The sequence below is a fragment of the Cydia amplana genome, chromosome 16 (assembly GCF_948474715.1).
Source record: "Cydia amplana chromosome 16, ilCydAmpl1.1, whole genome shotgun sequence".
NCBI classification, from domain to species: domain Eukaryota; kingdom Metazoa; phylum Arthropoda; class Insecta; order Lepidoptera; family Tortricidae; genus Cydia; species Cydia amplana.
In genome coordinates, this window is record NC_086084.1 from 10,008,618 (window position 1) to 10,033,430 (window position 24,813).

At 36.5% G+C, this 24,813-nt stretch overlaps 1 protein-coding gene across 9 annotated transcripts in view; it reads left to right on the top strand.

The window, feature by feature from the left end:
• The window catches only part of LOC134654947 (sodium channel protein 60E-like), a 238,672-nt gene that overhangs the window by 109,078 nt on the left and 104,781 nt on the right, over positions 1-24,813 (top strand). For all 9 annotated transcript variants that reach the window (XM_063510368.1, XM_063510374.1, XM_063510370.1 and 6 more), the window contains one exon: positions 754-977. In XM_063510368.1, coding sequence (XP_063366438.1) covers positions 754-977 — 224 coding nt within the window. The remainder of the gene's footprint in view (positions 1-753; positions 978-24,813) is intronic.

Sequence of the window (24,813 nt, forward strand, 5' to 3'; positions counted from 1 at the left end):
GGTATTGATATACTTAAAACTTCTTAGGGCTTCAAGCGTACTACAGAAATGTTTAGACTTCTGTACTTCTAGTGTAAATTTAATTCCAAGATGATTTCCCTACTTTTAAGGAAAAAAAAAACGTTGAAAGGAAAGAATAAATGCGATGTTCTACGAGTCGCTGCATAAATGCATAAATATGAGTGTGGCCTTTGGCACGACGCTGTAAGTGACCTATGGGTGTAGACGTGAGACTAATGCACCTCGTAGAGTAAAGTTCCATTACTCCGATTTAAACAAGGCTTTTAACAATGTTCTCCGCATTAAAAAATCTATGTACAGTCACCACACGGGATTGTTACGCCATTTAGGGTCCTAGCTAAATTAGTTTTTCCATACTATGGCTATCGCTATGGAATGTCGTACTGTGGATATTTGATACATACAGACTTGTAGCTACATGAAGGCTGGGTCGTCAAGCATGTTTCTATGTGAAATTTTAAGATTTCCGTTGACGCTCTGATTTTGAACATTACACTATACAGTGCGTATTAGCGTCGATCGAAGACAAAAGCTAAACCTGAGAATCCTGAGATTGAATAGACGGTGTATTATAAATGCACAGATTTTTCTGGATTAACATAGGGTTACATTCAGTTTGTGGTCGTTGTTGCTGCGGGAATCAAGAAATTCATGTCATTGACAATTAATTTTCTTGATTACATTAAGTTGCTGCAGCCATAATCGGGATCTAACCTTTATGTGTTCTTCTAGCAGGCGGACGCGAAGAGCCGCGCGCCGCCGTCACGCCGTTCACGCGCGAATCGGCGCGGCGCGCGGGCTCGCGCGGCGCGCAGCTTGTGCGCGAGTTCGGCTTCATGCCGCGCCGGCGCCTCAGCGTCGAGGACGGCGCGCGGCTGCCGCGCAAGTACGAACCCTTCCCGCCCAAGCTCTACGGACGCCCGCTTGAGGAGATCGACAACTTCATTTACGATGAGGTCAGTACTAGTATTTAATAATGTATTAGCGTGAGTAATACTAACTGTATATTTTTTTGTACGTATATATTGTAAACTTATTTTAACAGTTGCCGAGTCGATTCATTATTGGTTTTTAAATAATAATTAAATACATACGGGTATTTATTTAGTACAATCTAGTACAGTAGGCACTCTATCAAAATAAATAACACGCGCTAAAAGAAAAAAAAACATGCATTTAATGTAGATACATATCCCTAATAGAGGTTGCAACGTATTAACAGTCCATTTCCAACCGCAGCTGCACTACTGTTCATTTTACTATGGAAACTGACAGTAACAGCGACGCGTTCAGTACCAGTAGTTCAGCTGCGGTCAGAAATGGAATGTTACCGTTAGTCGGAATAAGTAACACGAAAATGTACGGAATTTAGAATTCGTAGAAACTTTTAGTTTTCACCACGAAACTGAATACGTAGATATTATAAAGATTGAGTTTCGTCGAGACCTAAACCATTCGCGGATAATCAGATTAGATCAGTCTGTCACAAACAATCCCATATAACCATTTCCTATTTCGAAAACGCCGCCCATAAACCGCTGTTGTAAAACTATCTCCCTAGTTTTATGTTACTACCAATCCGGCAGCGCATAATAACTCTGAAAAAGTTGTCGGTCCATAATCATAAAATTCTTTGTTCGCCTCCTTTTATGATAATCCGTGAAATATTACTCCCGGCCGGAGGCGGTATGATTTTATTTGAGTTTTGCATATTTTGCGTAACTCTATGCATTTCCACTCAAATGAGGGTTAAAGTGGAGCCCGCATTATGCATCTCATAAATCATTTTTCGTAAATGTGGGACATGTACAATAGTAGTTTGTGTTACAAGGGATCAAAATGATATATTTCCGTCAAGGGCGTACATTGAATCCTGAGCGTAATGAGGGATTCAAGTGTTAACGCCCAAGATGAAATAATTTTGATACCGTGTGACACATACTGCTTTTCACATCAACTATGAGGAAAATAAAACATTTTTAGTGTTGACACAATCTGATGCTTAAACAGATTATTTAAGCTAGAAAAATAATGTGCAAAAAAGTGTAGTGTGCTAGAACAGAAAAGTGCCACTTTGATCCGTCCTAGCAGGGAAGAAAAAGCTCTTTTCCGAATAGGTGGTGTGAAAAAATTAAATAAATTGTAGGTAAGAGCGCTTTTAGTCTGACGTGTGTTTCTGCCGGTATAAGTTTGTTTCGGGTTACGGTAAACGCTTACTTAACCCGGAATGTCCGTCAGCCCTAGCGAGCGAAACGAAATTATACAGAGACGCTCTAAATTGTCATATTTGTTCCTGTAAGTCAGGGGTCTCCAAACTTTTTTACCTGAGGGCCATATTGCGCCTCACAATTTTCGCGCGGGCCACCGTCGGCTGAGGCTGCTGTTTTAGAGCTGAACATCTGGAGCCTGGCTCCCGCGGGCCGGATTGGAACGCTGTCGGCGGGCCGGATTGGAACGCTTCGCGGGCCGGGGTTTGGAGAGCCCTGCTGTAAGGATATGTGATATTTAAATGCCAAATGCGGACTAAAATTCAGTCACAAGAAACTTTTATGGCCATATAAGTCATATAACTTATGCTTTAATGCCCTTAATTTTCCATGTCTATATGAACTTTTCTAATAACACGACCGATACTAGCTTAAACTTCAAGAAAAGCTACTCTGAACGTACACTACCTATAAAGTACCTATTAAATAAATACGTGTGCATTGTAAGAGGTTTCCTTGAATCACATTGTCGCATTATTGGATTCCGTTACGGCGTACCATTCTCACATCCACAGTCGGCATAGTCCACCTTTCCGTGTCCCATTAACCTTACGTCCACTACAGAAACACCAGTCTTACTTGACCCCTATACAGTGGTACTGAGTTCATCGGCTAGTTCTGCTTAGAATGGCGAGGGTCAGTTTGACGAGCGAATCACACGTGGGAACCGGATGGCGCCGTAAAAAATAATGGTATTTACGAGAATGTGCGTCGGCTTGTACGGCAATTATGTCTTTTGATTTGAGCAGTTATACCAGACATTAAACGATTTGTGAAATATTGTGAATTTGTAGCCGTAGCCGCTGTAACATGAATGGTTTAATGTGAAATAATAGCGATCATTTAGTAAGAAATCATATCATTAAAACATCATACTTGAACGTTGCGTTGAAGTAGTTTCCTAAAAGGAATCAATTCACTTATGAGAAAATACGATGCAAAGTTTTTATTGTATTCGACTCTTGATTAGGTATCCATAAATTTGATGCTTGAACAGTCACAAACCCTAAAGAATCGCATTTATTCATTTTTTTATAATTTTTACATAATATACTTCACCGGGACTTCAAAAACATCCTCAAGTAGCGTGACTGCTATTAGTTTTTGGCCACTCCTAACAAATCAGAATTGTTATTGTTAAGAGTGGCCAATTACTATGTAGTGTTCAATAACTATAGTACTCTCCCTATATTCTTAAAGCTAAGCTATATTTTTATTACCAAATCTTTTCTATAGAAAGCTTACCGAGGCAGGCGCTATGTTATAACCGCGAAAATCGAAGATCGCAAATTGCGGGGATCTTTCTCTTTTACTCCAATGAATTCGTAATTAGAGTGACAGAGAAAAATGCCCGCAATTGACGAACTTCGATTTTCGCGGTTATAGCCCAGATTTCTAACTGGCGGTATTACGGAGTTCGCATGCATGGAGTCCAATAGCCCAGCTTTTCCAGCCGATTGCCCTCGCTATACCTTCGGTTGCGATTTGCTGGCTGTTTTCCAATTCCTGCTGAATTGGCCGTCAGTTTTCTGACAGATAGAAAATAAACCTGGGTTTTATAAATGTAATGATACTTTACCTCAGTAAAGCAAAATTGCACAATCTACGAACTACGAAGTAAACCTTTAATTACTTATATTGTCTTTATTAATATAAGTATCTATAAAGGTAGATAATCCTTTATAGATACTTAAGTTAAAATTTAAAAATTGAACGCACGCTTTTACTATTTGCATCGTTGGTGAAGGTTTATTTTAGGATATTATGATTTTCATGTAAAGCATCGACGACCCCTCAGTAAAGTCTTACAAAAATTTACTCGACGTGAAAGCTATCAATTTTCGACGGACCAATTTAAAGTTGATAAGATGATTCGATTGGCGACCTCAAAACCCGATTAGGCTGAAGTACAAAGTTACCATCAAGTGGATATCGATTACCAAACTTCTCCAATCCTAAAAACTTTATTTATTGGGCTGGGCATCGAATGTTATGTGAGGTTTTAAAAAAAGAGAGATAATTATTTAGTTTAACAATATATTATAGAAAATAATGGTGGGAAATGGAATTTAAGTCTTAATTACTTGTAATTACAGTTTATACAGATCACAAAAAAGAAAAGAAAAAAGAGATGACAATTATTAAAACAAACATTAAAAAAATATCTTTTTGCCATTAGTAACAAAAATAATTCTTCATTAAATAAAATCTAAATTATATTAAATAAGCAAAATATAAAATAATAAAAATTAAATTAATAACCGTAGTACAGATGTACTTTTTGCACCGAGACTGACTGAAATAGCAAGACACGTTCGTACGTTTCCGTAAAAATACGAAGGAAAATAATTATGTATTATGTACGGACGGCGTCTGTAGATATTATCAGAAGATTCCAGGTTCGAATCCTGGCAGGGTCGCCATGTACGGACGGCGTTAATCAAACAACAGCTTCGATGAAGATTATGATTTATTCTGCTCTAATTAGGCAAGATACATGTTTTTATATGCAATGCTTACCTACTAATTATATACTACACCACAATTACATCTGTATATAACGTTGTTGAAGTGTTTTATTTGTCATGTTTGTAATGTCCGAACGGCAATCAACGTGACGCGAGTCGGTTCCCCGAGCTGTCGCTCACTGCGACAGCGGCGGCGCCTAACTGATTGCTTATTGCTACACTGTCGAGGGACCGCTGCCTGGCTTCGACAAACCGCCAAATCTAGGTGTTGTTTGCGATCTTTTTACTCACGATGGAACGGTGATGGTATATGAAATGCGGAATTAGGCGATCGATAACACAAACGCAATTCTTCCTATTCGTGATTCCACACAGTTGTTTTTTTAACACAACAACACAACACAACAACAACATACAACGTTTAATACGAAGTTAACTATTTGACCTATAGCTACTTCCATTGTAGGTATGCGATGCATACAACTGGTGCAGCCTTCTCAATTTGAAGCACACTCAAACTTATAAACTTAAATAAATGTCATGTACTAAGAAAAAGTGACCAAGGCCTCCAGTGCCCCAGGCTGGAATCGAACCAGCGTCCTCTGCTATCGCGGTAGTAGACACACTACTATATAAATTATAAACTTGAATAGATGTCATGTACTTTACATGTTGAAATAAAAACAAATGAAAAAATATTTTCTGAAAACAATTTAATTTGTTCTAATACACTCTAACTTATTATAAAGCGTCAATAAATGTATTTTACACATTTATTTATACATCATAGTATACAACTATACATAACATCAACACCGCGACAATTAAAGTAGGTATATAGGTAGGTATTTGGTGGACGCAGGCCACAGGTGACCGGAGGTAGTACCGCTTATCTGATCAGCCGCCAACGCTGACGCGACTTGTTGCGCCTCTTCAGACAACTCTTTTAACGATGGCTTTTCGGTCGCCCTCTTGTGTGTTCAGCCTTTATGATGGAGTACAATTTTAGTTATTCACGTGATATTTTTAAATATGTATAAATAATTACGCCTCCAAATCGTGTTCCAGAGCTTTTGCACCATATTATGCTTGACATATACCGCCTATTCCGTGTGTTGTCGTGGCTCGTTTTTCCTAGCACACAATACAAACGTAGAAAATCTCTTCCTCTCTTCTTCCTCGGTTGAATAAACAGCGACTCAGTTTTCCAACATTTCGGACTAAATATTCGCGAACAGTCTGGTCGGAAACTGGGTGATGGATTGGCGACATTAAAATAATTCCAAATGCGCTCAATACTGTCTCAAGAGGTCATTTCCGCTGAATCTGAGGTGACATTCACATAGCTTACCTGCATAATAGCGGCAAATTAAAAGCGTGATGATAAAGTGAACTAGTATAAAACTATAAATAGACATAAATAGTTTTAGAAGAAAAGAGAAGGAGAATGGTTATTTCTAGTTGGAATAGTGTTCCTAGAATACGGGATGAAATTTAGTAGATAATAACAAGATATACCTATTTACGCGACTATAGTTATTACTATGAGGAACTTTTGTAATGCGTGCAACCCTGAAATTGCAATAACAAACCAGGGGCCTTACCATGATTGATGTCTTTATTGCGATTCTGATTAGGATCTAAACTGAATTGCTAAGGGACGGAGTTATGCGACTTATATGTATATATAGCTCCGTCCTTTAGCAATTCAGTTTAGGTCCTAAACAGAATCGAAATAAGGACATCATGGTAAGGCCCCAGGTGTTCCCTACTACTACTAAAGTTCAAATTGACACACGCGTACATTTATACATACCTATATTGTAGGTATCATTAAAAAAAATGTCTTCGTATATTTAGACGAATTCAAATTTACATTTATCTTTAATAATTCTTGTGATGTCGTGTAGGTAATTTTTTCTGTAATAAATAATGTCCAGAGAATTCGACTCTTGCACCATTGGGAATATACGGCCTGGGCGCAGCGTACATTAAATTAATTTCAGCCATTTTTTTTGAGCAAATCGCTTGTTTGTTGAGTGAGAGTTTCTGTTTCATTTATTTCTAATGGCTCCTATAAAATTCAGATCTGTGTTTATATTGAACACTGTGGGATCGTAAAATGATTCCCTTTGAATAAAAATAATGTAGGTACTTACTTAGTACCTACCTAATTTGATTAAGCGAAAAATTTGTAGGTACGGAAACTTTTTGAGACGAAATTGATTGACGTATAATTACTAAGTCAGAAAGTACTAAACAAAAAATACAAAGTTCCTGCACCAGTTTCATAACATGAACAAAAAAAGAGGGAGGTGAGGGAGGAGGGAGTATGAGAACTGAGAATATAAAAATCATCACGTTTATGAAAACGCCACGCGCCACAGAGAAGATAAGAAAATCTGAAAAGTGGTCTGTACAAAAACGATCCTAATTTTTATTTCAGTCAGTTCACTGAAGCGATTATTGTCACCAAACATACAAATTCTAATGTAATTTTATTTAATGCGAATAAAAAGCCAAAATTAACTATAAAAAGAAAAGAGCAAAATTTAAACTGAAGGTAATGCAATCAACGAATTGAATTTTCTTATTCGATTAAGTACCCGAGTCCAGCAGTTAACTTTAGTTGGATCCGGTCCAGGCTCTTTAGATTCATTTAAATTTAAAAGAACAGGCTACTTATAAACGAGCCTTTTTTTCCGTACGACAATAATTAATTGAGTGGCAGTCTCCGATACGAACACATAGGCTGATTCTGTTATATAATTTGATATACTTCTCATCTCATTTTGATACCACCTTGTGTCGCGTTATCACGTATGTCACGCGCACCAATATTTAAGTGCGACCTAAATGCCTTATTAGACGTCTCCATCCTGATTAGATGAAACGGTTATCGATATGATGTGTCAGCTGTCAACAATGAAATTTCTGGGGCTTTCTATCTATGTACCTGTCGAAATCATATCCATAACCGTTTCATAACAAGAAATTAAAATAGGAATCTGGTTTCAGATTGCATTTCGTCAACAGCAATCGGCGTGAGCCGCTAACCTGACTGGTCGTATCAAAACATGGTGAAATAATATCAAATTGTGAAAACAGAACCCCCTCAAAGTAGCTGGAGCATGCTACTTTAATTTTGGGACATATTTTATTCACCGTGTCAGCACCGCACTCCTGCCGCTTATCCAACTGAATGTTAAAAACTGAATATTTTTACATCATTTAATACCAGCGAAAAACCTATCTGTTTCAAAAGGAATGGGTAATTTTAAGCAAACTTGTTCAGTTGCTCCTGTTAGCCACAGCACACCGTTTGGAATCAAAAAATACTTGATGGATTTGCATTCATAGACCCTGCAACTTTTGCTCGTTTTTTTAAACGTGGCTACTATCTGAACTTATAAACTCAGCGTAGAAACATATTGGCATAAACCTGGTTTCCTCTCAATGTTTTCATTATGTACATACCTACTTTTCAAATGGAGAAGCTCGAAATACATAAATGAAAACCAACTTCGGGAATCACAGCCATTTTAGTCAATTAATTCGCTTTTGTTTTGCTAATAGTTTCATTCTACATTTTTTTATATGCTCACAATTGAATGTATGTATGTACCTACAAAGCGCAGATTAAAAAATAACTAATGCCGAAAGCCAACCACATATCACCATTGAAGATTTACCGCTTCTGCATCTAGCATATTGACGAAACTACGGAAAAAATATCACTTTTTTGCTTATGGGCTTATAACTTTATTTCCATAAGTATAAGGTTGTATTTATGACTGTAGATGTAGATGTTGAGAAGGTTAGTGGGTATGGACTCGACTGGGGACCGGAAAATTTATGGGCGGACCCAAACCTCAAGTAACCTCCGAGTCTATGGAAAGAATGCATCCATGCCTCCGATTTATCATTTACTATTTTTTCGGGCAAAAAGGTTGAGTAAAAGTGAGATATTTTTATGCACGAAACAGTTTCACTTTACATTCTCCGAGGCTTCGCCTTACTGAAAACTGGTTTAGCTTTCCATTTTAAAAATTCACCTACTAAGGTAGCTCAAAAGTTTGTTGACAAAGATTTTTACTGCGGCATTTGGTTGATATGTAATTGTAAGAAACCTTTTCATTTGTGTATCAATGCTAAAGGAAAATACTTTGAAGATAATATGTTTAGTTTTAGTTAAATTATTGTAATTTTTTATTTTTATTCACATTTTGTTCAAGATGTGTAAACTATGAATTTTTTTGGTCATCGTATTTTTGGGCCAACCTGTATCCATCACTGTAAAAAAAAATCAAAGATTTATTTGTTCAACATAGGTATGTTACAGGATGTAACAATAATAAATAAAAATGATCTAATCTGGATCTAATCCGTTCACTAACAATAGTTTAGTCTGTACACTGTCCCATGAAAAATAAGAGTAACTGACATTGTAAAACTCATTTCATTGTTTACAGTATTCTCGTGCCATGAACTCCAAGCTTTTTACTGGTTTACCAATGGCTTTTATGGCTTTTATGCATGGTAGGGCAGTAGGTACATACAGGAATATTGCTCCGATACGTACATATGCATTGTAACATACTGCCTGCATTGCCACCCGCTACATGATGCAGGTCTACAGGGACCAAGCACAAAGACCTCTTTTGTACAGAGAGCAATGCATTTGTCTATGTTGCGTTCCACGGCGGAATGAAGGTGCACATTTTAGAAGCGAGAATTTCTGCAGCATGTGAATTGATTTAAATATTTGTACTATTTACATTTTCTTCCTTTGGTTTTATTACAGTATGCATAGTGTGTTAAAATTTTAATTCGGTTAGTGTAAATGAGTAGGATTACTATTATATGAAGTTCTGATACAATTTGTGATATTTACTTATTATTTAAATGGAAGATGTGTCTATAATTAATTATGTTGGTATAAGTAACTACCTAGTATTTTCTAAACACTTCTTAGGCACCTATCTAAATACACGGACAAGAAAGCGACTAGCTATTAACTCGGTAACATAACTAGTATCTATATACTATGTAGGGAATGAAAGAAAAATAATTTTTCTTTCATTCATTGTGTGTTTATTTACACAGCTGGCGAACACTTTTTTTCAGAAAACATCACGCTTACAAAGAAAAAACTTGGCTCAACGTTCTTTATTATTACCATAAATAAATATTTTCCACGAAGTATAATGTAAGTATGATTTAAAACATACGTTAACGATTGAAACACTTGTAACACTTTTCAGCTCCTCCCCAAAGTTTTTGCATGCTATTTATCATCGTGTATTCATATTGTCATCCCCTGCGCAATAAACCTCCCAGAAAGGCTACCACAAAGAAGCAGGTTCACCAAACGTCTTTTTAACAGGCCTAAACGAATTTCCCGAAAAATGCTAATCACAGTGTACACGGGGGCGGAAGAAATGGATAATGCGACCCCATTATGACACTTACACTTTCTCAACCTCATATCTCTTATCAGCTCCAGATTCCAAGATAAACTGTATTGCGTAGCCGTAAGGTTGTTTTTAGAATAATCTGGTTTTGATACGAGATCTTGTGATAATTATTAGAGATTTTGGGAGGTAGCGTGAGTAATGCGAAGCGGGAGGTCGTGCAATTTGTTGCAGTGTCAAACACAAACGTCTCTCTATAGAGTTTATAGGGTGGGTCGGATAAGATATGCGATTCTATATCATTTTACAAATTCTCAGTTTGTGCACCGAAATGTAGATGTAGGTTCTGGATATTCCTATTAGACACTGTTGATTTTGTCTAATAGTAGTTACGAACACAATCGAATCTACCTGTTCCTAATATGACCTGAGACGGCAATAAGTTAAAATCTTATTTTAAAATGTGTACGCTAGAATATAATGAGTAATATGTACTGTAAGTGTAACAATGGCTCATCCTATCTCGCGTCTTATTTTACTTTTCACCAAAGGAGCTATGATAGCACTTGAAGCTTCAAGCCATTTATTTGACTACGATAACCTGTCTTGACTGCATAAGGCACTGAAATACTCGCATTTATCGGGTGATGTGAAAATATTTTGTGCACCATAGTCACGTGCCGTGCCTGGGGAGTTTTCTTTTAATTTAAAGTTGATGCTGGGGAAAGGCTGGCTGGATAAAATGTCTAAGACCAGCTATTTAAAAGTTCGTGACAATAAAGTAACGGTTTAATAATCGGTCTGGCCTAGAGGAGAGGGTAGTGACTCTGCCTGTGAAGCCGATGGCCCTGGATTCGAATCCCGATAAGGGAATTTATTTGTGTGATGAACACAAATATTTGTTCTTGAGTCATGGGTGTTTCCTATGTATATAAGTATTTATTTATCTATATAAGTATGTTAACATCGTCGCCTAGCACCCATAGTGCAAGCTTTGCTTAATTTGGGGCTAGGTTGATCTGTGTAAGATGTCCCCTAATATTTATTACATACACATACATCACTGGCTCAGTGACCCAAAGAAGATCTTGGCCTCTGACACAAGAGAGCGCCACTCTGCCCTATTCTGTGCCACTTGGCGCCAGTTGGGTACTCCGAGGGCGGACAGGTCTTTTTGCGCTTCGTCACTCCAGCGGTATCTAATCTAATATTTATTAATTATTTATAACTGAATGCTTAATTTTAGCAGTCTGTCATCTTTTGGTTTTAGATGTTTGAAGGGTTAGCCAGGCACCAAATGTTCTGTAATCTGGAAAGTAAAGCAAGAGCTTTAACAAAAATATATTCGAATTCAAGTCACTAAATTCATCTGTAAACTTCAACCCTGTGTTAATGGCATATGCCTCAATATGAGCTCTAATACATCACAGATCCTTAATTCGATCGTGTAATTAACATCTACATGACTGTATTCGCAGACCATGTTTTGAAATGAAAACCATGTTTCAAATATAATTCCAATCTAATGTGCGTAGCGGTTGCACACGTGCTTAGCTGAGCTGCAAGAGTGAGCGCTCGTCACAAATACATTTTCGTTTTCATTTCGACACAGGAAAAGCGCATTAGAGAGTAAAGCTTCGTGTTGTAGGTGCATCCGAATGCATCCGCGCCGTGGATGCAATTAGTCGCCAGCCTCAAAGGCGCCGAGTGACGTGCATTTAGTTCTCACTGCGGCCACATTTGAATGGTATACGATAGTTGCAGATGTAGGTATATACTGAATAAGGGTCAATTTCACCAAACGAGCATTTTTGTCTAATTTCCATGGAATTTTGAAATATTGATTTAATATTAAAATTGTACGTGATAATTCGTAAAAAAAATAAAATAAAGCCAATGTTACTTTCAGGGTACACATATTCATGAAATTTTGAAAGATATTTCAGTTTGAAAATTCGATCGGGGCACGGGAATGTTTCTGTCCATGGGAATTGGATTTTGCTGGCACGGGAATTGGTTTTCCAAGTATTATTCCTAATATTTAAACTATGTTTTATTATTAATCAAAAGTAAAATAATAAACTTATAGGATTGGGTATTAAGGACCTATTTCACATTTGAGATTTATTGCATGTTTTAAACCATCGTAAAAATAAAACTGATAATGCAAAAATTTAACTAATGAAGTTAACGATTTTACTGAATTAAATAAGAATATATGTTATTTTTTTAGTTTGATTATTATTAATGATTAGTAGCCATCACCTGACTTTAAGAAACATGGTCATAGTTGATTTTAATTTTATATAATGGAATATCGTATGAACATTTCGACAGCCTTTATGTAGGTTGATTTAAAAGTGGTCCGTTACTAATATTTATGAATAACAAATATTTTTTTGGGTTTTTAATGAGTCTGAGTATTAGAATCGTAAGCTTTAAAGCTTAAATTTGTTAGCATTCGTGGATTCGCAGCGAACTAATAAAAAAAATATATTTACTATGTATTCATGAAAATTCGTACAATATAATTATGGCCCAGTTGTAATTGTTTTACGATATAGGACATAAATAACGCTGAATGACATATAACATCCATATTAATAGCGTTTAATTAATAAAATATATGATGATTTCAAATTCCCGTGCCTAGAAATGAGGCACGGAAATTGAGTTTCGTGATAAATAAAATCGTCTAAAATCTAATTTGCATATTACAGAAATTCTATTTTATCCTCAATATTAAGATAGAAACGGGCTATGTCAAACTAGCGTTCGTTAACGAAAATATATTAAAAATATATAAAATTTTAAAAAATTTAAAATTAAAAAAAGCCATCGAAATTAGATAAAAATTGTCGCCTTACCCGTTTTTATAGATCATTTTAAAAAGTTGCTGAACAAATGTTGGTCAGTTTGAGGAGTATAGCCTACAGTTTAATTTATTGCTCTTGTTACAGGAAGCAACCTGTAGATTTAAAACATAACTCGCAGCAATAAAGCGATGAAAAGCGAAAAATACTGTAGACCGCGGAGGTTGATATCATAATTTAATTCATTCGTGGACACTTGGCAGAATACAAAGTGGCCACCCATTCAGTGTAGCGTCCATGTGCTCTGTAGCGGATCGCTACGATCGACCAGCAGCCGTAAACAGGCTTACCACACATGATATGACATGATATAACGCTGGTCTCTCGCTAACTCCGGTGTCAGATAATGTAATGCACAGCCAGCAGCATAAGTAGGTAACTAAGTAGATTGTCATAATGACCTATCGGCCGCTCTGTCCTTTAATTATAAAGTGTGTGCTCACCTCAAATGAACACCTCGCCCGCTTAGCAACTTTTGCTGCTGCCTGAATGCTGTATCATATTTTAATCATGTTGTGAGCGATAAACTCGAGCATAGTCCCTACGCATGTTGTGTCAAAAATTACAGTGAATAGTTTTTCAACTATTATCATTGTGAAAAAATTCATTAGACGCTGCGCCATGTCCACTTTACTGTTAAATACAGGCCTTAATCTCATAAGAACTGCTAGAAAATGGAGTTGTAGGTAGTCAAATATAACCTAGCTGTGTATTTGTGATACATAATTACATATCCGACTACAAATGGTAGAACTCTGGAACTCGAATACCTAAACCTCGGCATATAATGTATTTACTACTCGGAACATGTATTGGGGAGCGAGTCTATAAGTATAGGTAGCCTACAATCAGTTTAGATTTGTTTTGTCTTACCTTCAAAGATAACCTATTGAATTAACTGAAGAACCTGGCCCATTTAATTCAATCGAGAAGGAACGGTGGGTTGATAGAGCGATAGTAGGTATCGGGACATCAACACTTCCTGTTTCCCCTGACACGGCACAGAATTGATAATTTGCGTTCAGGGGTGTTATTCTAGACCCTTCGAGAGTGCAGGTAAATAAAATTCAGACAAGCACTAGTAAAGGTGATTTCTTCAAGGTCACAGAATAAGAAATAGTGATAATATGATAACGGACACGCTCTAACTCGCCCCAAATGGAATTACGGCTACCCGCGGTGGCTGATTGTCTACGCATTGACCGAATCTCAGTTCGGTTAGTAACGCGATGATGGAATGTTCAAAATGCCTGTGTCTGTGTGTGTGTGTGCTGGTCAATTTCAGTACATAATGACTATTTCTTCTACCACGTTTAGCAACGCGATCGCGTTATGAAACGTAACCATGTATTGTGGTTACCGGTTACCGCACAGTATTTTCAACCGAATGCCCTAAAGAACTTATACACACATTAATGCTTAAATGGACATGTCGTGCGCACATAGACATATAATACGGCGTGGCATAATATAGCATGTCTTCCCTAATGAAAAGGTGACGATTAGATATATTTTGTTTACCTAACCGATTGACTTACCCACGATATATAGGTAAGCGTCGGGAATATGAGGGTGGTTTCATATTCCCGACGCGATGGCGCGCTGATGGTGATGACTCGCCATGATTCTTGATGGGGTTTACCTTTTCCTGAACTGTGAACATTTTTATTATATCGGTGAGGCGACTAATGTCGGTGAGAATCCGATAAGTATACATAAATAGATTTGTATACGTATAGATGTGTATATAACGTGTAGGTGTATACTTATGTATGTAAATGTGTATTGGTTAGGTTAGGTTAGACAATGTATTTTATATGTCAGTTATTTGTAAACTTAACATATAGGTAGGTATATTTGTGATTTTGCTACCTATTAAATTAGGTTGTCTTGTGTTAGTGTTGTGTGATGTGTCGAATGGCAGGTCTTTAGAAATTCCTATATCTACTATAATTAAGGCTTGTCTCATTGAGGCTTACCTTCATAATTTAAAAGCCTTGGAAAGTTGTGAGTTTACATTATTACATTACACAAGCTCATACGTTTTCGGCCCTTTTCTAATATTCACGTATTACACCCACATAACGTATACTGAAACTGAAAAATAAGGCAACAGCTAGTTTATTGCTTCTGAAATATTGTCCCGTATATGGTAACAGTTTTTCCGAACTAATCATAGATAAAATATCAGTCCATACGTATAACACTCTAGACTAGAATATCCTTTAATAATATGTACTTCTTTAAATTAATTTAAAATTAAAAAGTCAGACGTTTTCTATTGAGTAGGGTATTTTTAGTTTTTACCATTCAACAAAAAATCCACAATAAGGTTAACCAGCGTATTGTGAGACAGATTCACGAATACAGACGCCATAGATTCAAGAAAAAGGCCAAGAAAGCGAAAAAAGATTTGTTAATCTCCATCTAGGTACATAAATCTATTAACACCCATACTGGAGGCCAATTCGAAGTTACACAGCAATACAAAGTTATTTAAATATGTCATTTTATTATCATTTGCGCGTTCGTTTCGCTCATTCGTTTTTTATACCTATTGGTTCGAGCGTGACGCACGGACGAATAAGTAATAACAATACATAATATTGACATAAACATGTCTCTATGTTCGAATTGGCCTAAATTGGCCTAATTTGGCCTTAATTGGTATTAAGGAGGGCTTCAATTAGATTCACAAAAGAATTCAAGAATTCATTCAATGACATTATTCATTATCTTTTTGTATATTTTACACACGCTTAAGCCTGTTTTATTGTGGGGACCGTGCTCGGAAGCAAGTAATTATGTAAAACCTTTGACAACGGGAAATTGTTGAGGAAAATGGCGTATCTTTACTCGACAGGCAATAAAAGAAAGAAACATTTTACACAAGTATTTACGTTGACATAACATTTATTGTAGGCACCTAATAAAGAAAAAAAAAAGATAAAGATTCCTAGTTATAAATATTATTAACCATTTCAAAGCTTGCATACCAGCATCTACTCTGGAAATTAGGCAGTGCGCCACTTTCTTTATATGTATACCGAATATGCCCTTAAACGGATCCCCACCCTGTATAGTATATCTCTCCGTCCTGATCCACCATAACTGTTAACTAAAATTATATTACGGTGATATTTTTGGGTATATTTTTAACTGTTTAGCTGTAAATACTGCGAAATATAAAAATAGACACAGAAACAAACATATTCCCTTTTTTGTCAGACGGTGAAAATAAATTTAATCTAATGCATTCCTGATCTATTTATACGGATAATGGGAGATTCGTTATTGGCCATATCTGTTTTTTACCGATAATTTATTGGAAAACCCACAATAAAATAAGCTGTAAGTTGCCTTTTTTACACGACGGCCAGTAAAAAGTTTAATGGATTCGTGTTTGTTTACTGGGTTATTTATTCCATCGCGAACGGGTCTAAAAGTGCGTGGAGTGTATTTTAAGAATTCTTTTGGCATACGGTATTAGAAGAAAATCATGGTTGCTTAGATTGTATTCGAAAATCTTTGCATCGCTAAGGACGAATCGAGGTAGGCTGAAGATCTTCAGTATAGTAGAGACACGTCTTAAATAGTTATTTTCGATACAAGTGCGAAAAAGAGGAAATTCGAAACGAGTGGCGATAAATTAAAACACGACCGAAGGGAGTGTTTTAAATCGACACGAGTTGCGAATTACCTATTCGCACGTGTATCGAACAACGTTTTACGGTACATATGGCACTTTAAAGTTTCGACATACGCACGAAAAGTGCTATTTTACGCATTAGTGCGGAAAAGTAGCCCCATATGTACTGTAAAGATTATTTCAGCATTATGGCGACATGGATTAACTTGTATAAATGAGATCCCCACAAGTGAAACTTTAATAAAACAGACTGAACACTTGTAAACTAGCCAACGTAAAGTTAAACTGATAAGTAGTAGCTAACAACAACAGATTCGATACCTACAATTAAGTAGAGTGATTAAAGAAGCGTCTTGGAGCACCGAGCGCCGAGATAAATTGCAGAGCAAACATCGTTAGACTCCCGAGTGTATTGGCGGATTGGCGCCAATAGATCTAATGGGAATGGGAGATAAATCTACGAAGTTGTGCTGTTTTGTGATGACAAAGCAATGTTTGGGAGATGTGTTTTTATTGTGTATCTGTTGATATATTAAGAAAGCATCAGTAAATGCGCTAGAGTTTACGTTCTGGCGAAAGATGGCAGTAATTAGCTTGAATTAACGTGGCATTTTCTGCCGGTTAGTAAACAAGTTGCCAGAGCTCAACGAGGGTGTGTATATATTTTATATATTTTATATTTATTTATTGGTTCACCTACAATAGTTCACACTATATAAAGTACAACAACAAACGTTTTGAGTAATTATGCTAAGCGTAACAATTACTTATAGGTAAACACCACTTGTAGTGGGCAACGCGTATGTAACACCTTTGGAGGTGCAGGAGTCCATACCTTAGGGGCGCTTACCATCAGGCGGCCGTATGCTTGTTTGCCACCGACGTAGTTTCTACCCTCCTCTTGTTATTTGACTTTGACAAAGAATATAGATATGTATACATACCTACTAGATAATCCCTACATACTTATTCTACATAATTATGTACTTATAGGTAGGTACTCATTGATAAATTGCGTTCTTTAGTTAAATCCTAAAGGGTTGCTTAGTTAAATCCCTGTCCGAGTAGTGGGAAATAGGTATTTAATATTGTTATAGCAAATACCTACTTATCACTACATAGTATAAAATAAAGTCGCTTCCCTGTCTGTCTGTCTGTCTGTATGCTTAGATCTTTAAAAGTACGCAACGAATTTTGATGCGGTTTTTTTAATAGATAGAGTGATTCAAGAGGAAGGTTTATGTATAATTTGTTAACCCGTGCGAAGCCGGGGCGGGTCGCTAGTTCCGTATAAAAATGACTGACCCACCGAACTCTAACTCGTTTCTAACTAGACCTCCCTTCAAAACTTCGAACAAAAACGAAATCGAAAAAGTTATCGGGACGATAGAAATCATAAACACTTGGAAGCCTTTAGCTAAACCAGTAAAAAGTCAATAAACCGGCAGTAGAGGCGTCCGCATCGCGTGACCGCGCCACATAAACAACGCGGCAACGCGCAACGCGCGGCAAATGCCCTCAAACATTATTGACCTCTTGCTACGATATAACGCTTCTACTGTCCTATCCATAAATAGGATGGCAGTGCTACTGAAAAAGAGGGGCCCAATTTGAATCGAGAACGTGAAAAAAGATATCCGGATCTTTTGATATGTCACAACCGTACTACCGCTGTTGTCTTTCATTTGGCATCGCAATTAGGTAGCGCAGAAGACATGAGTACCATAGCTGGCGTAATGCCTACTATGTACCTGATATACTTATGGATGTCAAGCCACGGTACCTTCCGTCGCATTGGCCTCAGAACGGATTTTGTTTCATTCGTTTTTCATTTGTGGCCGTTGTGTAAACTGTGGATATGGAATCCAAATATTTACCGTCACTTTCATGACTGCAGGAGAGTAAAGGGGACGAAAACTGATTCGTTATTCGAATTCCGCTGTAACGAACCGCAGTGACAGCGCGCTCATTATGCGCAGTTGATTTTGTTAACGATAGCTTCATTAACAGACCGGGAAGTGGCCCCAAGCCGGGCACTTTATTTTATCGATACAACGGAATTGAACCGACGTTTCGAATAAAAACCCGTTGTATAACGGAGCGTGCTTCAGCATTTTGTAAAATTAGGTACTCGCAACAAAAACTCCGATCCAGGTCGGCCATTGTTTACTTCGGTATTGTGGAACGATTCTACAGAGCTGTGTCCAATGCTGCGTGCTTTTCATTAAAATGTATCGGCAAAAACACCTACGCTATAAGAAAATGTTTTTCCATTTTCATTGTGAATTGCGATTTAAGTATAACTGATTATATTTTTTTTAGAAAGCTGTTGAGTCATTTAAGGTGTGTGCGTTGGTGTGTTTTGATGTGGCCAGCGGCAGGGTAAATCTTGCATATGAATGTTAAATGGATTAAATTGAAAATATAATTATGTTTGCGCGATATCGAGCAATTAACCAAATCTGTAACGACGACGCACTAATTAATACATAACAAGTTTGAAATGCCATTAAATTTATATTGTATTTGTTGCCATAAATGCAGAGCTATTGTCTGGTATGTATATAGCCTAGAGCATGTGTGTGCAGCGTGAATATTTCATGCACTGCAGCAAAATTACTCGACGCGTATGTAAAGCTCACACTTATGACATTGAACTTGAACTTTAGGAGTCAAGGTCGTAACAGCAAATAACAAAACTGCGTTGTTTTTATTATTCAGCGTTATGACTGCCTAATATAGTTTTGCAATATTTAGGGGGCGATGTGTCTTGCCGGTTCTTTTACTGCATACGGCATAGAAAGATTAACATATTGATATGAAATACTGATAAACATAAAAGCATTTATATGATCTTAGTGCAACTTAAAAGGACTTGAGCCTTCAGATAAAGACTTCGTCAAAAACTTTGTAGGTTCTATCTAAATCAACACGAAGGAAAATAGGCGTTATTCTATTTCATGTGGAGACAGTGCGATTTAGAAAACTTTTGTAGGTCCATTTGAGAGATCTCTTTAAGGGCTCAAGTTTTTACAAAAAAGACTCGAAGATAACTCAAGTTTTGACTTAATGACTAGTCTGAAAAACTGAATCGAGTTAAGCAGATGGCTCAAATGAATTGACAACCCTAATACTTGCTAATACTCAATACTTAGTCTTCCCACGGACAGTGCCATACACAGATATGGCATTAGACGGCTGAATAGATACATAAAATGCGATCAATATTTTATAAAAATATAACAAAAGACACGGGAAAATCTGGATAAATATCCCAGACGGGGTGAAAACAGCGACCGTGTAACTCGCTACGGTCACAAATTAGCGGCAGTGCCACGTAGCCTGGCCAAAACGGCTAAATCTATACATGTTATGGGCCCCGCTGTGTATATGTAATAACTTACCAGCATCCATAACTAATGCGCCTAGTCTGGTGAGCTTCAAGGCTCAAAAATTGACTTATTGAGCGGCCGTTTTATAGTGTCGAAAAATATTTGACCTCTAAATAATAAGTAGTTTAATGAATACTAAATAATGTTAATAGTAAATTGACTTGTAAATTTAATTTAATTATGTGTATCTCAAATGTTTGAATATGAAATATGTAAATTTATCTACCTATAATGTACTCGTAGATTAGTCACGTAAGCCTGACTTGTAATTTATATTATTAATAAAATAAGAGTATGAGTATGAGTAATATTCCGTAATTGGAATTCCTTACTGGCTGCCATCCGCGCAAAGTCCCCGAGGAGCGCGGACCAATTTGTTTCTTGTATAATACTGCAGCGAGACGCAAAAAGGACATCAAGTTACGTCAACCATATATTCAATTATAAACTTTATCAAACAGACGTAACTGTTCAATTTATAGGAACGCATAAATGCAGTTAAGGCGTTTTGGATTCAAGTGCTTAAGGCTCATAGTTTAAAGCTAGCGTTTAGGTACTTGTTTCGCTGAATGCTCTTGCGTTCGACCTCGAGGGATAGTTACTGAAAATATTGCACTTTTTCCCAAGTCCGCTGATTAGTTGCGCCATTTGTAATGAGAAAACGTTTCGTGTGTTCACAAATAAAAATGGTGCACTAGTAGCCTAGCGGCCCAGAATAAGTAATAGTATTATCATACAGAACGGACACGCACCGCCCCGCCCCGACTCGGATTACCTCGCCCGCGACTGGCCGCGACATGAATGTGTGCGTAAGTCGCTCTACTGAGAGCATGTCAGGATTCAGTCAGAAACTCAATGACGCGTGTACAGACGTGCCGCGCACACATATAAACGCAAATCATTTTTGATGTATGACGTGTCCGCCCTGTGCTAGCGGTAAGCCGTGTGGCTTCCAAATCCGAGGTCAAGTGTTTGAATTTCGGCTCGTACCAATGAATTTCTTGGACCTTACGTACCAAAATTTAATTGAACGTATTTGTTATTGATCAGAGTATCAGTATCATAGTATCAGGTATCCATGCTACACAAATATTGGAGATTAGTGGAATTAGCCAGCAGCTGATATCGTGTGTATTCTCGGAGGACCCTGCACGCACTATAAATTATGCAGACCGCATTTCCGACTCGTGATATTGGCTACGCTTACATCGATTCATAATTAGTAAACAGTAGGTAAGTATTGAAAGTGTAAGTATTAGTAAATTGTGTATAAATTGTATATTCATACTTATTGGTAGGATAAACTCGATTTAGTTTTCGGTAATAAAACCGGTTTTGAAGAAAATAATCTATTTTGTATTTTACTTGAACATGTGTTTCATTTCTTTCTTTATTACACGACATTAATACAAAGTAATAGCGGTTTTCCGTTTGTATTACAATTCGAAGTAATGTATAATAATTTGTTTTTATTAATGAATGGCATTCACGCGCACTGATGTGTAATTTGTAGTAATAAAACTGTAGCCATCGTTTGCGCCAAAAGTAAAGTAAGTTATAAAACATAGTAATGTGCTGACGAAACATTCCCTGGGCAAATATCTATTGGAAATATTCCCAAAAAGTAGTTTCTTCCCAGAAATATACCTACAAAAAAGTAGCACTAAGCGACGATATACGTACATTTCCTGATAAATAAATACACACTTAGATACATAGAAAATATATACCTATATCTTTTGTGTGTAATATAAACACACAGTTAAATGACCGCAATTGTATCCAAGAAACTATGAAATTTTACAAGTCGCATTTACAAGTCTACACTTAACATATATCAGTTTCTAGGCAAACTTAATAAATAAACTAATTGAATTATGTATATTCCCATGGAATTTTACGCTAACATATTTAAAACATAATAAGATTTATCAATTAAACTTCCTTCAATCGCGAATTTATCACACCATGAAATTGCCTACCGCGAACGCTGCAGCTGTGGAAAGAACTCCCTTCCGAGGTTTTCACGACGAACTACTACAGTACCTAGTGGGTTCTTAAAGAAAAGGGTGTATACATGTTTTTAAAGGGTCGACTATTTAATGTGTCATATCTAGAGTTTCAAGCTTTTATGCCCAATGCATAATCATCAGGCCATAAGTTTGTTTGCCATCACAAAGTTAACATTTTCAGCACAGTTCATCACTAGTAGGCCTAGTAGCAGCAGAGTGAAAAGTGTTGCACAGACGGAATAAATAATAGAGCAGCTGTGAAAGCGATTTGATTTGGTTTTCTTTGTTCCGAAGAATGAATTATTCTCGGGCAGGTAAAACCAAGGGGCGAGCAAATGAATACAGCAAACTTGGACGCTCCATTGTTTCGTTTTGTAAGGCTTCCAGGAGTTTTACTGGTGTCTAGTCCAGATAGTTATGAGTGACTATGATTTATGTTTTGTTTTAGTAAGAACGTCTTGTTCTTTTCCAATTTATTCAACGTTCAAGTAACCGTAATAAATATTATTATAGGACATTCTTACACAAATTGACTAAGTCCCACAGTAAGCTCAAGAAGGCTTGTGTTGTAGGTACTCAGACAACGATATATATAATATACAAATACATAAATACATAGAAAACACCCAAGACTCATGAACAAACATCTGTGCTCATCACACAAATAAATGCCCTTGCCTTAATCGTAATGCTTTCAGTTTCAAGTTGATGGCAGAGTATCTATATTCATTTTTATTTATTGTTTTAAACATGCTATAAATGGAAACAAACTCTTACTTAATATGCAAAAATGAATCAAAGTAAGTAAAACATCTTGGAAAATAATGACGTTAAAAGCATTTCATTATTCCTCTTTAAGTGGCGTAAACACCTAAATAATGACGTTGAAGATTTATACAAACTGAGGTATTAAGTTTATAGTATAGTATTTCTTACCATTTTAGGTTAAATTTTCCGTGTGTTATTCCAGATTATAATATCGGTAAGTATTTCAAATTTCATTAAAATCACTTAAGCAATTTTTTCACGAAAGAGTAATAATTAAGAATATTTTTTCATACTAGTAAGATTGCATTACTCGAATCAAAAGCAAATGTTTAGAAAATAATCCCATTATTGAAATAAAATCCCGATACGACCCTCTGTTAACCCCTCAAGCCTCTCGTTTAACAAATTGAGCTATGGAAATATTTTTAGCAGTGACCCAAGCTCTGAAATAGACTAAACTGGCATTATCTCCCAAGGGCAGAAAAACCTCGGCGGTGACAGATTACCCATTCGGGCGGAAAATGTAAATGAAAATTAGTTTCCGAGCCGATAAGCTACGGGGTCGATATCAATATGTTCTGAATAATTAATTTTACTTTTAGGGGTCCCAGCGCGCATAAGTTGTTCGCAGAAATCGCGAAGCGTCTGGTTGACGTAACTGGTGACCAAAGAGCTGGCGGCTACCTCGCACAACGTATCAGCATTGCGATACAGCGAGGAAATGTCGCCAGCATCCTTGGTACAATGCCTCAAGGGCCTATTTTAGATTTAAGCTAGTTTTTAATTTCTTTTAGTAATACCACTGTATATTTTGTTTGTAAATAAATGATTATTATTCATAAAAAAAAAGCTTTTTAATTTCCTATTTTAGACTTTGACTGGATTACACATAAAACTATAAATTACAAATGGTACTAAATGGTAGGTACCTAAACTTGACGCAGCATTGCAGTAATATAATATACGAATAAAATAGTATTCTATAAATATCGTAAAAGTTGAAATCGATATGCTTAGCAGTACTTATAAGTCTCAGCTTTCATGTTGAGTAACTAATGAGATTTATAGCTATAATTATTATTCATGTAAAACACACATTAAGGTACTGGGCTGTTTCTATTATATTTACATCTCTAACTTTAACTCAAAATAATTGCAAACTATGTATAAATCCTATGTTATTACGAGAGTAAAGCAGCATTATCGAAAAGATGGGCTCCTTCGCGCCACCTGACGCCTACGTCTGAAGCGATCAAAACGGCCCTTCTTTTATGAAAGCCGGGATAATTAAATTGACGACATAAATTAATAAAAGGCGAACCATCGTGACGTGCTGATGATTTAAGGTCATTTCTCAATTTAAGATCCCGGGAAGAAAGTAATGTTTTATAAAATACTGGTTCGGAATTATTACGGAGCATTTTTAAAACTGACCTACCCAGGAAATTACCTACGTCTCTTATGATCGTATATTTTAATCTGAGTAGTAATATTAATCAATTAAACATTTGTGTGCAATTGTCGTAAATTAAATAACACCATAAAATTGCTTGCTGTGTAAATTGCCCCAGTAAATACTGGGGTTAATTTTGAATAGTTCTGAGTCCATGAGTGACTAATTTAAATTAAGTATTTTGAATTGTTTATTTTGTTTACTAAATACTTTACTTTTATGAAAATACCGCAATATCTCGGTCTCGGTTGACGGTCGAAATGGCATATGGATTGAAGTGGCATCATACGAGTAGTTGGTTAGGTTACGTAATGTCATATCACGATATTAATCATATTATTATGTATAGTTTTATGCCACCAAATTTGCCTTGTCACGAGCTCTAAAAGTAATTACGTTACGAGTAGGTAAGCAACAGCATGCTTAGATAAATAATGTTAATATTTAGTTAATTACGGTTGTATTTAAGGTTCCGTACCTCAAAGGGAAAAACGGA